General features: G+C 42.7%; 1 protein-coding gene across 1 annotated transcript in view; it reads left to right on the forward strand.

Annotated features, from left to right (window-relative positions):
* The window catches only part of LOC137522477 (cytochrome P450 4A4-like), a 50,394-nt gene extending 48,940 nt beyond the window's left edge, over positions 1 to 1,454 (forward strand). Inside the window, exon 12 of the mRNA XM_068242543.1 lies at positions 1,166 to 1,454. Within this exon, the coding sequence (XP_068098644.1) occupies positions 1,166 to 1,334 (169 nt within the window). The 3' untranslated portion in view covers positions 1,335 to 1,454. The remainder of the gene's footprint in view (positions 1 to 1,165) is intronic.
* The last annotated feature ends 13,126 nt before the right edge of the window (positions 1,455 to 14,580 follow it).

The following is a 14,580-nucleotide window of genomic DNA, read 5'->3' on the forward strand; positions in this document are numbered from 1 at the left end:
AGAAATAAATGAGGGTTACACAAAAAATTAACTCATTACCTCCCACACTCCCCATTTTTTTTTTTTTTGTAATTAAAAAAAAAAATTAAAAATTTACAATTAAAAAAAATACATAAATAGTTACCTTAGGGACTGAACTTTTTAAATATTTATGTCAAGAGGGTATAACACTGTTACTTTATAAACTATGGGCTTGTAATTAGGGATGGACGCAAAACTGAAAAAAATGCACCTTTATTTCCAAATAAAATATTGGTGCCAAACATTGTTATAGGGACATAATTTAAACGGTTTTATAACCGGGACAAAAGGGCAAATAAATGTCATGGGTTTTAATTACAGTAGCATGCATTATTTAAAAACTATAATGGCCGAAAACTGAAAAATAATTTTTTTTTCCCCCACATTTTTCCTATTTTCCCATTAAAACACATTTAGAATAAAATAATTCTTGGCATAATGACCCACCTAAAGAAAGCCTAATTGGTGGCGGAAAAAACAAGATATAGTTCATTTCATTGCGATAAGTAATGATAAAGTTATAGACGAATGAATGGAAGGAGCGCTGAAAGGTGAAAATTGCTCTGGTGCTCAGGGGGTAAAACCCCTCAGTGGTGAAGTGGTTAATGTTCTGATTAGCAGTAATTGATTTAGATTTGGTCTGTATTTATTCCCAGGACAGCTTGTCAGTATAATGTTTTATAATGTGGATGCCCACTCCAGACAATCATTGGAATGACTTGTGTGGTGGGTTCTGGGAGTTTGGGTCAGTGAGACGGATATGGCCTGGTTATAATTTATGAATCTGTTAGATTAGAATGTAACAATTTGTTATTCGTTCTGCAAACTATGATCTTCCCATTGGCAAGTTGAGGAGGGGAGGGGGGGGGGGGGGGGATGGGCATAATATAGTCAACAGCCCTGTTTGTGCAGGTTAATTTCAGCAGGTTTCCAACAATCTCTAGAATCCACTTACCAGCTCAGTGTAGCCTCTGTATTCCCTAGTAAATAAGTAAGGGGGGGGGGGGTATTTTAAAGGAAAAACAAGTTTCATAGACCCCCAATGTTTTCTTCTATTCCGCAATCCATTTCCTGTTTATGATTGAAGGTACTGAGCTCTCCATTCCTCTTTATTCATTCTTTTGCTTGTAATCTTGTGTCCTAGAAACTGTATTGGGCAGAATTTTGCAATGAATGAGATGAGAATCGCTGTGGCGCTGACCTTGAATCGATTTGAGCTGTCACCAGATCACTCTAAGCCACCCCTGAAGATACCTCAGCTGGTGCTACGCTCTAAGAATGGCATCCATGTTTTCCTGAAGAAAGCCAGCTGATCCTAATGCAGCAAACGGCTCCTTAGAATCACTTCTGTGTCGTCGAGGAAAACATCTTCATATCGTAATTAGTACAAATGAAATAATAGGTTTTACAGCCAAAATAAACATCGTATCACATTGTGGCTACATTTGGTTTCCTTTTTTCCTCAATAAAAAAATAACATAAAATCACAATATGATATCTTGGATAATGTAGTTCTGAGGAGAGTCACATGAGCAGCAGAGCAGCCACTAAAACCATTGAGGGAAAAGGGGTGGAACTTTTATATCAGAAATCAGAAACTGATTGGTTGGCCATTTCTGAATGACTGAAACAATTTTTTTTTTCTGGCAACTGACTATACTTACAGAAAAAAAGTGTACATGTGTGAAATTGCTATACACAAATCCACAGTTTTAGAGTGGAGCTTTTCTGCGTGTGCATAATTAAGTGATAAGTGTAATTACATTGAAAATATTGTCAACCCTGACAAAGGCTCCACTAGAGGTGGTGAAACATGTCGTGTTTATGGTTGCCTAGTATGCAGGGACATAACAATAGCCATCCTGTATTTAATGCATAGCAGCAGCGTAGTGTAATACATTAATTACTCCCGGCAGAAGGACAAGTCCTCTTCACTCCAGCTTATTACCATGCCGTGCAACCAATCGCCTTATGGCTCCAATCTCTGCATGTCATGTCCTGTGAGAGCTGCATGGTGATTGGCAGCACGGCGCTCCTGTTTGTATTTCAGAGCAGCAACCAATAGATTCATACTTGCACTTTAACCACTTGAGGACCCACCCTTTACCCCCCCTTAAGGACCAGCGCTGTGTTGAGTGATCTGTGCTGGGTGGGCTCTGCAGCCCCCAGCACAGATCATGTAGCAGGCAGAGAGATCAGATTACCCCCCTTTTTTCCCCACTAGGGGGATGATGTGCTGGGGGGGTCCGATCTCTCCTGCCTGCATGTGGCTGGCGGGGGGGGGGCACCTCAAAGCCCCCCTCCGCGGCGAAATTCCCCCCTCCCTCTCCTACCTGCTCCCCCCCCCGGAGATCAGGGCTGCACAGGACGCTATCCGTCCTGTGCAGCCAGTGACAGGACGTCCCCTGTCACATGGCGGCGATCCCCGGCCGCTGATTGGCCGGGCATCGCCGATCTGCCTTACGGCGCTGCTGCGCAGCAGCGCCGTACAATGTAAACAAAGCGGATTATTTCCGCTGGTGTTTACATTTAGCCTGCGAGCCGCCATCAGCGGCCCGCAGGCTATTCACGGAGCCCCCCGCCGTGATTTGACAGGAAGCAGCCGCTCGCGCGAGCGGCTGCTTCCTGATTAATCAGCCTGCAGCTGGCGACGCAATACTGCGTCGCTGGTCCTGCAGCTGCCACTTTGCCGACGCGCGGTATGAGTGCGCGGTCGGCAAGTGGTTAAAGGATATCCGAAGTGACTTGTGACATAATGAGATACACATGTAAGTACAGTGCCTAGCACACTAACTATGCTGTTCCTTTTTTCTTTCTCTGCCTGAAAGAGTTAAATATCAGGTATGCAAGTGACAGTTCCTGTCTGAGTCAGGACTGGATCAGACTACAGTATGACCTTCACTGATAAGAAATTACAACTATAAAACACTTTCCAGGCAGAAAATTGCTTCTGAGAGCAGGAAAGCGATAAAAATGGTCACTAGTTCATAGATTTTAGCTCTGGTATACTTCAATAAATGTGTCATTGAGAAAAAACAATAAGACAGTTAAAACTTAAAAAGTAGATTTACTGTAAATATAAAATAAAACTGAGGAATATCTTGAAAAGTTAAAAAGTAATTTTTAGGAGGAGGAGGATAGATACAATTGTTTATTTCATTTGTTTATTTTCTCCTCAGGTGTCCTTTAAATAATTTTTTTCTGTATGTATAATTAAGGAACTTTTTATTTTTTCTTAATAAAAGTCATGTTTCATTGTATGTACTGTATATGAGGACAGAGTGCTTGTGACTTAGTGTTCAGTCCCCTTATTGCTAGATTATGCAGTATGTACCGTATATCTCATCAAATGATCTTAACCTCTTGAGGACTGCAGGGCTAAACCCCACTAGTGACCAGGCCATTTTTAGTAAACTTGGCCACTTTAAGGCCAAGCTGCAGGGCCGCACAACATAGCACACAAGTGTTTAAAAAAAGAACCCTGTTTCTTTAAATACCCTCCCTCCCCCCAGCCAGCCAATCATAGCGATCAGCTCTCATAGGCTTCACCCTATGAGAGCCGATCGCTCTCTTGTCCCCAGTGCAGCGCTGCTGCTGATCGCAGCGCTGCACCATGTAAATAGACTAACAGTCTCCCAAGCGGCAATAGCCTGCGTGCGATCTCCTGCAAAACAGAGCCCCAGGACTTTACGCCAATTGGTGTTAGGCGGTCCTGGGGCTGCCGCCGCGGCCACGCCCATCGGCGTGACGCGGTCGGCAAGAGGTTAAATTAAAAATTTTCAAATACTAGTATATCCTACCTAGAAGGTAGAAATTGGGATTGGAAAATCCAAAGCTTCTTGCAGCTGCTCTGTATAGCCAGCAGCTGTGTTAATTACAGTATTTAGTTTTGGGCAATTTCGTAGTTATTTCGTTTTGGGCAATTTTTCACTCATCCCTTATAATATGTTGTAACTATAGACTATGTGGGCAAATTATTTCCTTGTTTTGATAAATTGTTAAGTTTACAGATTATTCAAAACACACCGAATAAAGTTGGACAGATAAATGTTAATTGCACACTTTGTCCTTAGGGCCTGACCCTAATGTATACTGTGACTGGATTTGATCACAATATGATCTCTTTATTGACTGAAAGTTGCACAGTACACAGTAATCAGAGATATGTTAAAAGGTATATTCAAGGGGGGGGGGGGGGGGTGGACAACACCTGTTTGCATGTGTAGTCTAGGGATCCGGCCAAATGGTGTGAAAATATGCTGTGAACAGCACAAAGGTTCAGAGTGACTAGCGGAGATATAGGTAATGGATCCAAATTAGGTATCACTGCCCGCAAAAACACCTCCTACTATGTGATAGTTAGTCACAAGAACACCCTTCTCAGAAAGTAATAAATTGCTGCAGTAGAAGATACAGTGGTGACCTGTATACAATAATTACAGTGCAGGTGTCAATCAGCTAGAGCTAGTTTCACTCTATAAAGATAGAGCTTCGTCAGGAAATGAACAACACAGTGTATGCAAAATAATAAATAGTCCCCCCACCACAAACAGGCCCACAGCAATAATAGCCCAAGTCAGAGCAAAGGTTTACAGATTAGCCTGCCGCACATCTGTAGACTTGGCAGTTGATCGGCCATCAGATTAGATCTCAAATCTGATGAAAATCGGTGTCGCCAAGAGCAGGCCCGATTGACAATTTGTCTAATTTCAGGCGACAATTGTTGCCTGTATCGATCAGACATGCTGAAAAATCTTGGGCCGACATGTTCGATAGTGTGCGTGGCGGTAACGGCTTTTGATAATTGCGAATGACAAATGTGACGGAAATCCTGGCTGCTGTCCCCCCTAATGTTTTTTTCACCCCCGGTGCCGGTGCAGTTATACTTTACTTTTCATGCCATTTCCACATTTGGGCCCCATGTGACTACTGGCATATAGCACATGCGGCTTTTCTGGCGTTACACACGCACCTCACATGCTACAACTGGCAACCACGTTGGGCTGTATGAAAGACTCACACCGTCCAAGAGACCGCTCTGTCTGTCACAAAGCCCCTACTGTCTCATCCTCACATCACTCACGTATTGCGTAGTAATACTACGCATTTATAAGTGATCTTGTGGCCAAATAGTAAAATTACATCTGAAAATAAAAATGTCCAGATAATGACATTTTTTTTTTACTTTTAAAATTAGCCCCTTACCTCCCACACTCCTCGATAGGTACACAATTTTTTTTGCAAGAAAAATAAGGCACTGAACTTTTTTATATGTGTGAAGTAAAGTATATTACTGTTATTTTTAAATTTTGGGCTTGTAATAAGTGATGGGCGCAAAACTAAAAAAAAATGCACCTTTATTTCCAAATAAAATATTGGCGCCATACATTGTGATAGAGACATTATTTAAATGGTGTAATAAACTGGACAAATGGTAAAATAAAATACATGGGCTTTAATTATGGTCCCATGTATTATTTTAAAACTATGATGGCCAAAATAATTCATTTTTTTTCAATTTTTTTTCTTAATCTTCCTGTTAAAATTGATTTATAATAAAATCATTCTTAGGAAAATGTACCACTCAAAGAAAGCCTAAATGGTGGCGTAAAAAACAAGATATAGATCATTTCATTGTGATAAGTAGTGATAAAGTTATTGGTGAATTAATGGGAGGTGAAAGTTGCTCCGATGCATAAGGTGAAACGACACTGGAGGCTGGTTAAAGAACCACTATCAAAGAAACAGCTTTTCTATAAATCCCACATACCGATAGAGCTTTTAGACCGAAACACTAGAAACCCTATCAGCACAGCCTGTGTAGAAAAAAATAGCTTTGTTTATATCAGCTGAATGTAACAAAGTTGTTGAGTTGGGAGTTGAGCTGTAATATGTAGCTAGGTTACACTTCTCCCTGACTGTAAACTGTTTACTTTACACTGCGTGGCAGAGAGACACACACAGAGCTGCTGGTGATGAGTTGTATGCAGGTAGTCCCAGGTTTACGAACGCCCGGCATACAAAGACCTGCCGATATGAACAACCCATCGCGATCACGTCATTTCCACGTCGGGGAAGTTTGCAGAAGCTGCTTCAAACTTCCCGAGTGCTGGCGTATGTTCCCACAGTAGTGTTGGACTCACCTCCAACCCGAGTCCAACGCTGTCTGTCCTCCGCTCTCCATCTCCTGCTCCATATAGCTGCGTACAGCCACAGCTAGATGCAGCATCCATTTGCTTCAGGAAGCAAGTGGATGCTGCATCTAGTGGTGGCTGTACGCGGCTATATGGAGCCGGAGTGCGGATGACAGACAGGGTTGGACTCGGGCTGGAAGGTGAGTCCATAGGCAAAGAGCGAGGGGACAAAGCGGGGCACAGGGGGGTACACATTTAGGCACAGGGGGGGCAAACAGTACAGAGGCACAAGGGGTAAAATCGGAGGCAAAGGGGTGACAAAGGCACAGAGGGTACTACAATCCACAAGGGGGGTACAAATGGAGGCACAGAGGTTAGAAATAGAGGCACAGGGGTACAAACAGACACACAGACAAAGGCACAGAAGGGGTACAAAAGGCATAGGGGGTACAAACAGAGGTGGGGACATAGAGAGGCACAGAGGGGGGGACAAACATGCACAAAGAGTACAAAGGCACTGAAGGGGACAAACAGGCATAGAGGGAGACAGAGAGGCACAGAGGGGGGCACTGGAGGCAAAGGGGGGCACATAGGAGGCAAAGCGGACAGAGATAGCACAGCAATCCGACTTAAAGAGACTCTGTAACAAAATTGTCAGCTTTATTTCTTCTATCCTATAAGTTCCTATACATGTTCTAATGTGCTTTGTCTAACTGCAGCATTTCCTAATTGTACAGTGGCTGTATTATCTCTGTTACATGATCTAATCTTCTTTCCTCTGTCGGGCTCAGGCACTCAGGCTGGAATGTGCAGCTCTGCTTGTGATTGGATAGAAGCTATACACACCCTCTCAGCCCCCCCCCCCCCCTTGCAAGCTCTGTATGAGTCACAGACTCTGCTCATCTGAGCCTATCACATGCTATGTCTTATGTTTGTAAACACTGCCTAAAACTGGCAATTACAAGCCAGGATTGCAGCAGGGAGAGGCAGAAACAGCACAGAGGGGCCCAGGAGAACATAATGAATAGGATGGTATGCTTTTTATTGTAAGAATTTTAGAGTACAGATTCTCTTTAAGAAAGGATTCAGGTTAAGAATAAACCTACAGTCCCTATCTCGCTTGTTAACCGAGGACTACCTGTACACGCTATTTGAAGCTGTATTTCTGCTTTATATCATTCTGAACACATTTTCCTCACAGTTTTACTGCTAATGAGGCTTGTTTCTGTATGCTGGACACAGTCCTCCATAGAAATGCCCAGTGACTCTGCATCCATTTTTTTTCTTCACACAAATGAAAAGATGATAAAAGCCTTTGCATTGCTATTTCCTAGAAATTACTGGAATTATATGTAGCATTTAGAATTTTAGATAACTTTGATAGTTGTCCTTTAAAAACTACTGCTCTAACTACTAATTTCTCTAAAGAATGGTGCAGAAATTGCTGGCAAAAGCAGTCACTGATTGCACTTTCCAGTGGGCCCAGCCCTAAGAAACAATTGACACAATTAAAACCGAATATCCACTAAAAGCACCCTAAAGTTTTTTTGTTTTTTTTTGTGGTACTGCATCCTCTTCTCCAGAGGCAGAATAATGGGTGTCATATGTTTGCTGTGACATTAAAAATCTTCCAATGTTTTTGAAAAAAATATTAGTAATAGTAATATTCAATATCAAGTAGTATCTTACTGGTGAACAACAAGTGAAATCATAGGAATTACCCAAACTTATGTACATCATATCATATTCAACAACTCCATAAACCACAAAACAAGAAAACATAGCCAAAGCCACCAACATTAGTGATGGTATTTGATATAATTTTTTGAAATTTACAAAAATGTCTTTCAATGAACACACAATAACCTGCCTGGCATTCTGATTCCCGCGGCCACGGGAACATTTTTTGCAATTTTTTTTTTAATTTATCATGTAGCTAGCCTAGTGCTAGCTACATGATTCCCCCCTCCCTGCGGCGTCCCTCCCACCCCTCCAATCCCCGCCGGCGCAATCACCCGTCTGGAAATCCCGCTCTGAACGGGAACTCCAGGAGGGCTTCCCCCGTCGCCATGGTGACAACCGCCGTGACATCACAGGGAGTCCCGATCCACCCCTCAGCGCTGCCTGGCTTTGATTGTCCAGGCAGTGCACGGGGTCTGGGGGGGAGGGGAGGCTGTATCGCGGCGGGTAGCGGCGCATCGGCGGCGGCGATCAGGCACAACATGCAGCAAGCAAAGAGCTTGCTGCGTGTTTTTAAAAAAAAATTATTCAAATCAGCCTAGCTCGTCCAGAATGCCAGGGAGGTTAAAGAACCACAGTCAGGAAGCTGCAAGAAGTGTACATACAGGGGTAGCAGGAAAAAAGGGCACCGGCGGCTAGTGGACGAAAAGGGCGCCGCCATAGACTCTAATGCAATTATTGTTAATACGGCGAAAAAAGCAGAAAAAAGGGCACCTGGTAAATATTGTTAACAACATTAGAACATTACAGTTTTTGAAGTATGTTATCGTTTTAGAAGCTTGCAAACTTATAGTTTTTGTCATATTATTTTATTTGTATTTACAGATATTAAGATATTATTGTTTCTATGTGTAGAAGGATTTTTCCGCAGAGGGAGTGGTTAGGGCTAGGCACCACCCGGGCGGCGGTTAGTTTTAGGCAACACCAGGGGGGTGGTTAGGGTTAGGCACCACCCGGGCGGCGGTTAGTTTTAGGCAACACCAGGGGGTGGTTAGGGTTAGGCACCACCAGGGGGGTGGTTAGGATTAGGCAAATATAAGGAGCATGAAAGTACCATCATTGGCCTCATTTGTTCAGATGATTGTTGCTACCTCTGTGGGTAAAGTATTGTGAGAGTTGGCAAATCTTCACTGTTGGCTAAATAAGCCGATAGCGGCACAGCATCTTTTGCCACAGTTGTCGCAGATAAGAAGTAAATCAGTTTGTTGCGGCTGCAGTGATGCAAAGTCTTTTATGCTTTAGATTTTCAAGCCTGTCATGTCTTTTAGTGCTGGTACTTAGGTCTGCATAGGTACCTGCCGAGGTAATCTTTCTGGGTCCATTCTGTATACGTGACCCAGCCAGCAGAGTCTTCTCTGTTTGAGGACTGCCGTGATACTGTACAGTGTGTCTTCAAGAGAACAGGCTCATTGCTCATTTTTTGTCCTTTCACGTCACTACCAAAATAGATCTTAGCACAGGTGGAAAGCATTCAGTTGGTGTTCTTGTTTGGAATATTTTGTCCATGTCTCTGATGTGTACAAAAGAGTGCTCAGGATGCAAGTCTGGTACACAAGGGCTTTGGTGGCAATGGTATGTTTTCATTTCTCCAAACACAAGCATGAAACTTCCCGAAAGTTGTTTAGGCCTTGCCCATGTGAGAGTCTATTTCTTTGCTAATGGTTAGTGCAGATGTTGTTGATCATTTTTGTTGTCTTGGTTCCACAACAACTGCAAGAGTAGCACAGTTCCAGTGTGATATTGTTCTGCCAGTATGTTCCTTAAACCATAACAAAAGTCTTTCTGCTGTTGATACTCACAGAAAATAGTTGACAAGCATGAACTACTCTTGCAATAAGTTCCTGGAGTTCCTCCTCTGAGTTTGCAACAAGTGCAACTTCATCTGCATATAGAAGTTCACTGGCGATTTATATCCTGACGTTTCGTTATTGACTTTAGGAGACTAATGTTGAAGAGCGTTCTGTCTTTTCTACAGTGCAGATGGACTCCAACATCGCAATTTTTGAAGGCTACCAGAAGCAGTGGCCAGAAAAAGATTTATTCATTTTAGTATTTATGTAGCACCTACATATTATGCAGCGCTGTACAGAGTATATTGTCTTGTCACTTGACTGTACCTCAGAGGGTCTCACAATCTAATCCCTACCATAGTCATATGTCTATGTATGTATCGTGTAGAGCATGTATCATAGTCTAGGGCCAATTCCGGGGGAAGCCAATTAACTTATCTGTATGTTTTTGGGATGTGGGAGGAAACCCATGCAGACACGGGGAGAATATACAAACTCCTTGCAGATATTGACCTGGCTGGGATTCGAACCAGGGACCCAGCACTGCAAGGCGAGAGCGCTAACCACTATGACACCGTGCTGCCCAATTCATAGGTTTTAAAAATAAACCTATGATTTCCTACCAAGGAGAACATATTAAAACTATGATCAATGCACCAACCATACCATCCTGGGTCTAGCCACTTTCTAAGGTCAAATGTTACCTACAGCTATATAAAATTCTTGACCAGCTGAACAGAAAAAAAATAATTAGCAAGAAAGGCCATTCATACATATGCCATGTGTTTATTATATTGTTAGTTGGTTGTCTGGATTCCGGCTTCGATAAAATCCAACTGTTAAGACTGACTGTTTGTCCTGTATTGCTGGTTTATTACACTCCATTGCATTGATGAGATAAGCGGGGATAAATCATAGGAATTTTGTAGTATGAGGTAACCTTGTGCAGTATTATATATACAAGCCTATAGATGGCACTGCAGGCTTTTTTATTGTTTGCTGGCTGCCCTTAGACACAACATTCCAGCTCATCTCAAGTAAAACAAAATCAATTTTGACTCTCGGGAAATAAGCAGATTTTCTTCGCTAAATTGAATAACGTATCAAGTTCTGTTAAGTAACACGCATCTTCTTTCAAACACTTGATCTGTAAATACGTGAAAGCAGCACACTGCTATGGGTAAATTCACACTATGTGCATTGCATAACACACGCCTGGTCACTGTGCATGCTAAATACACACGCTTTATTTCATAGCATGGCCAATTGCTATAGATTGCAATATAAAGTATGTGGACAGATAGCACATCTGAAACAACAGTAGACTTACCTGGCCAACCTGGCAGCACAAGGAATTCAGTAGACTTTAGGATGAATGATATGGGCCCACTTGGGACATGCCTTGTGTGTAGGTATGATGATTTTAACCTCAATCAGCAAAGAGGGAACGAGCCCGGCAATATTCATCTTTTGCCTGTATAGGTTCAAAGCTTTTGGCTGGCAAAGCACAATTGCTTTTTGAATTTGACTAGATCAGTTTCAAAGTAAAGAACCCTTGTACAGTAATTTACATGAATCAAAATAATTGCTTAACCATTTCAACTGTGGGTATTTTTCACCTTATGGACAGGAGGAATTTTCACATTTCAGCGCTCCTCCCTTTCATTCCCCAATAACATCACTTCTTATTACAACAAAATGATCTATACCTTGTTTTTTCCATTACCAATTAGGCTTTCTTTGGGTGGTACATTATGCTAAGATTTATTTTATTCTAAATGCATTATAATGGAAATAATACAAAAATGGAGAAAATACATTTCTCAGTTTTCAGCCATTATAGTTTTAAAATAATACATGCTACCGTAATTAAAATCTACACATTTTATTTGGCTATTTGTCCCGGTTATTGCCACGCTAAACTTATATCCCTAGTATAATGTATGGTGACAATATGTTATTTGGAAATAAAGGTGCATTTTTAGCCCATAATGTAGTAATAATATGCCCTCTTGACATACATACTAAAATATTTTTATTCCCTAAAGTCAGTAGGTGTAATTTTACTATTTGGCCACAAGATGTCCTCGCTCAGTACTTCCTATTCGCGTACAATAAGTACACTATAGGAAGTAATGTGTTGCTACATTGTAACTAGGGAAGTGACTCAGGCATCAATGGATGCCTGCGATCACGGTGGCCTGGAGGGGAGATTAATAATTGGGAACAATGTTCCCTTTCATAAATCTAAAGATTGGCGGTGGAAATCGGCGAGTGAGAGGAAGCACAGCGGCTCTATTGAAGAATGAACACTGTTTTTGAACTAAAACAGTGTTCATTCTTGGCGGACATGTACAGATTGGCTCAGGGGACTTTTGTCCCCTGCAGCCAATCCCCCCTGTTGCCGGCAACATCACGATCGCAGGCTTCTGCCCGCACAGTCACGCGCACAGCCCCCAAGCTGCAGGGACATGACCATCGCGTCCCTGCGGCTGTAGCAGCTGCTGTTGTGGACGTGAGGCTCACAGCCCAGCGGCAGAAATGGTTAAAGTGAGTGACACAGAAGCGAGAACAAAAAGAGGGGGAGAGGAGGGGGCACTACCTATACTGGGCACTGTACTAGCTATACTGGGGCACTATACTGGGCACTTACCTTCCTATACTGGGCACTACCTACCTATACTGGGCATTATACTGGGCACTACCTACCCATACTGGGCACTATACTAGCTATACTGGGGCACTATACTAGCTATACTGGGGCACTATATTAGCTATACTGGGCACTATACTAGCTATACTGAGCACTATACTAGCTATACTGGGGAACTACCTACCCATACTGGGCACTATACCAGCTATACTGGGCACTATACTAGCTATACTGGGACACACTGGGGGGATCACGCGGAGGCATTTCCTACCCCCGGCTTATATGAGGGTCAATCATTTTTCCCTGTTTTTTTCAGGTAAAAGTTGGGGGGTCGGCTTATATGCGGGTCGGCTTGCTTGCGAGTATATACGGTAGCTTTTTTTATAGCATTGCATCATTCTCTAATAATTGCAGTTTCCAATACACTCAGCATTTTATATGATTTCGCAGAGCAGGCTACTGAACCTTTGAACTTTTCTCTGAAAAAAAAACATAAACAAAGAAGAAACTATAAGAGACAGTTGAGATAAGTGCTTCTAAAGACAGTGCTGTCCATGACTTTATAAAGTTCGCAGAGCTCACAGAAGCTCTTTTGCATAGATAATTGAAGTTTCTTAACTCTACCTGTACTGGAAACAATATGAGACTCATATCTGTGCTAATAATGTTCTATTTCTTAGCAGTACTACACATACAAATCATTATATCATAAGTTTATTTTCACTTCAGATTCCCTTTAAAGAGACTCTGTAACAAAAATGTCATCCCGTGTTCTGCCTTCCTACAAGTTCCTAAACCTATTCTAATGTGCTCTGGCTTACTGCAGCACTTTCTACTATCACCATCTCTGTAATAAATCAATGTATCTTTCCCCTGTCGGACTTGTCGCCCTGTGTCTGGAAGGCTGCCAACTCCTCAGTGTGATCTGCTATACACACCCCTCTCCAGGCCCCTCTATGCACACTCCAGTGTGTGTGTTATTTACATAAGCCAGCAGCGTCTCTGCTCTCTGATATCAGTGAGAGAAGAGAGCTGGATAAAAATCCTCCTCTGTTAGGCTGTGAAAGGAGCTGGCTGACACATACTGAGGAATTACAGACAGGGCAGAGCTGTCTGCAGGAAGAAACGATCAGCCTGTCAATAGTATTCAGTGGATGAGAGCTGCAGGGGGACAGAAGGTAAACACACAAATGATCTCTTGAGATTCAAAAGGAAGGCTGTATACAGCCTGCTTGTGTATGGATGTATTTTCTATGTGTGGACATACTGTACATCAACCTACTTCCTGTTTTGGTGGCCATTTTGTTTGTTTATAAAAAAAACTTTTTAAAACTGTTTTTGACTACTTTTAATGTGGCGGGGAGCGCCGAAATTGTGACAGAGGGTAATAGGAGATGTCCCCTAACTCACTGGTATGTTTACTTCTGTGCAATTTTAACAATACAGATTCTCTTTAAGAAATTTGCCTTGTTCAATTTTGAGTATACCGGGTTAGGACACAGCATTATTAGGTAGGTAATGGTGGATTAAGGCGGCCAAAATAATATCAAAATGGTTAAAAAAAAAAGGCCCCTGGTCAGCTTTGTGATCCTACTTTGTACCTGTTCAAAGGGGACCTGCTGCTTCCTCCATGCCCTCACAATAGACCAGGGGTGTCAAACTCAAATACAAAGTGGGCCGAAATTGTACACTGGGACCAAGTCGCGGGCCAACCTCAATGTTAATTTTTGTTGCGAGAAGGTCTATAGCACACATGTCGAACTCCGGCCCGCGGGCCAAATCTGGCCCACAGAGCCATTGAATTTGGCCCTCAAGTGGTTTTCCAACTTTACATTATGTTTGGCCCACTCTAGACCACCTGGGAAGCTATATTGGAGGTTAAGCCTTGGAACAACATGGAAGCCAAATGGGGAGATGGGGGAACACTAGGGAGCTGTAAAGGTGGAAGGTGGGGGCCTCTAGACACCCGGAGACTGTATAGGGGCTGGAGGGGGCCAATAGACACCAGGGAACTGTATAGGGGTTGGGGGGGGGGGCATTATACACCAGGCAACTTTGTAAGAGAGAAAGGTGGCCAATAGACATTGAGGTTGGCCCGTGGCTAGGTCCCAGTGTACAATTTCGGCCCACTTTGTATTTGAGTTTGACACCCCTGGTCTATTGTGAGGGCATGGTGGAAGCAGCAGGTCCCCTTTGAACAGGTAAAAAGTAGGATCACAAAGTTCATGGTTTAAGAGAGGTT

Source organism: Hyperolius riggenbachi, chromosome 6 (assembly GCF_040937935.1).
Source record: "Hyperolius riggenbachi isolate aHypRig1 chromosome 6, aHypRig1.pri, whole genome shotgun sequence".
NCBI classification, from domain to species: domain Eukaryota; kingdom Metazoa; phylum Chordata; class Amphibia; order Anura; family Hyperoliidae; genus Hyperolius; species Hyperolius riggenbachi.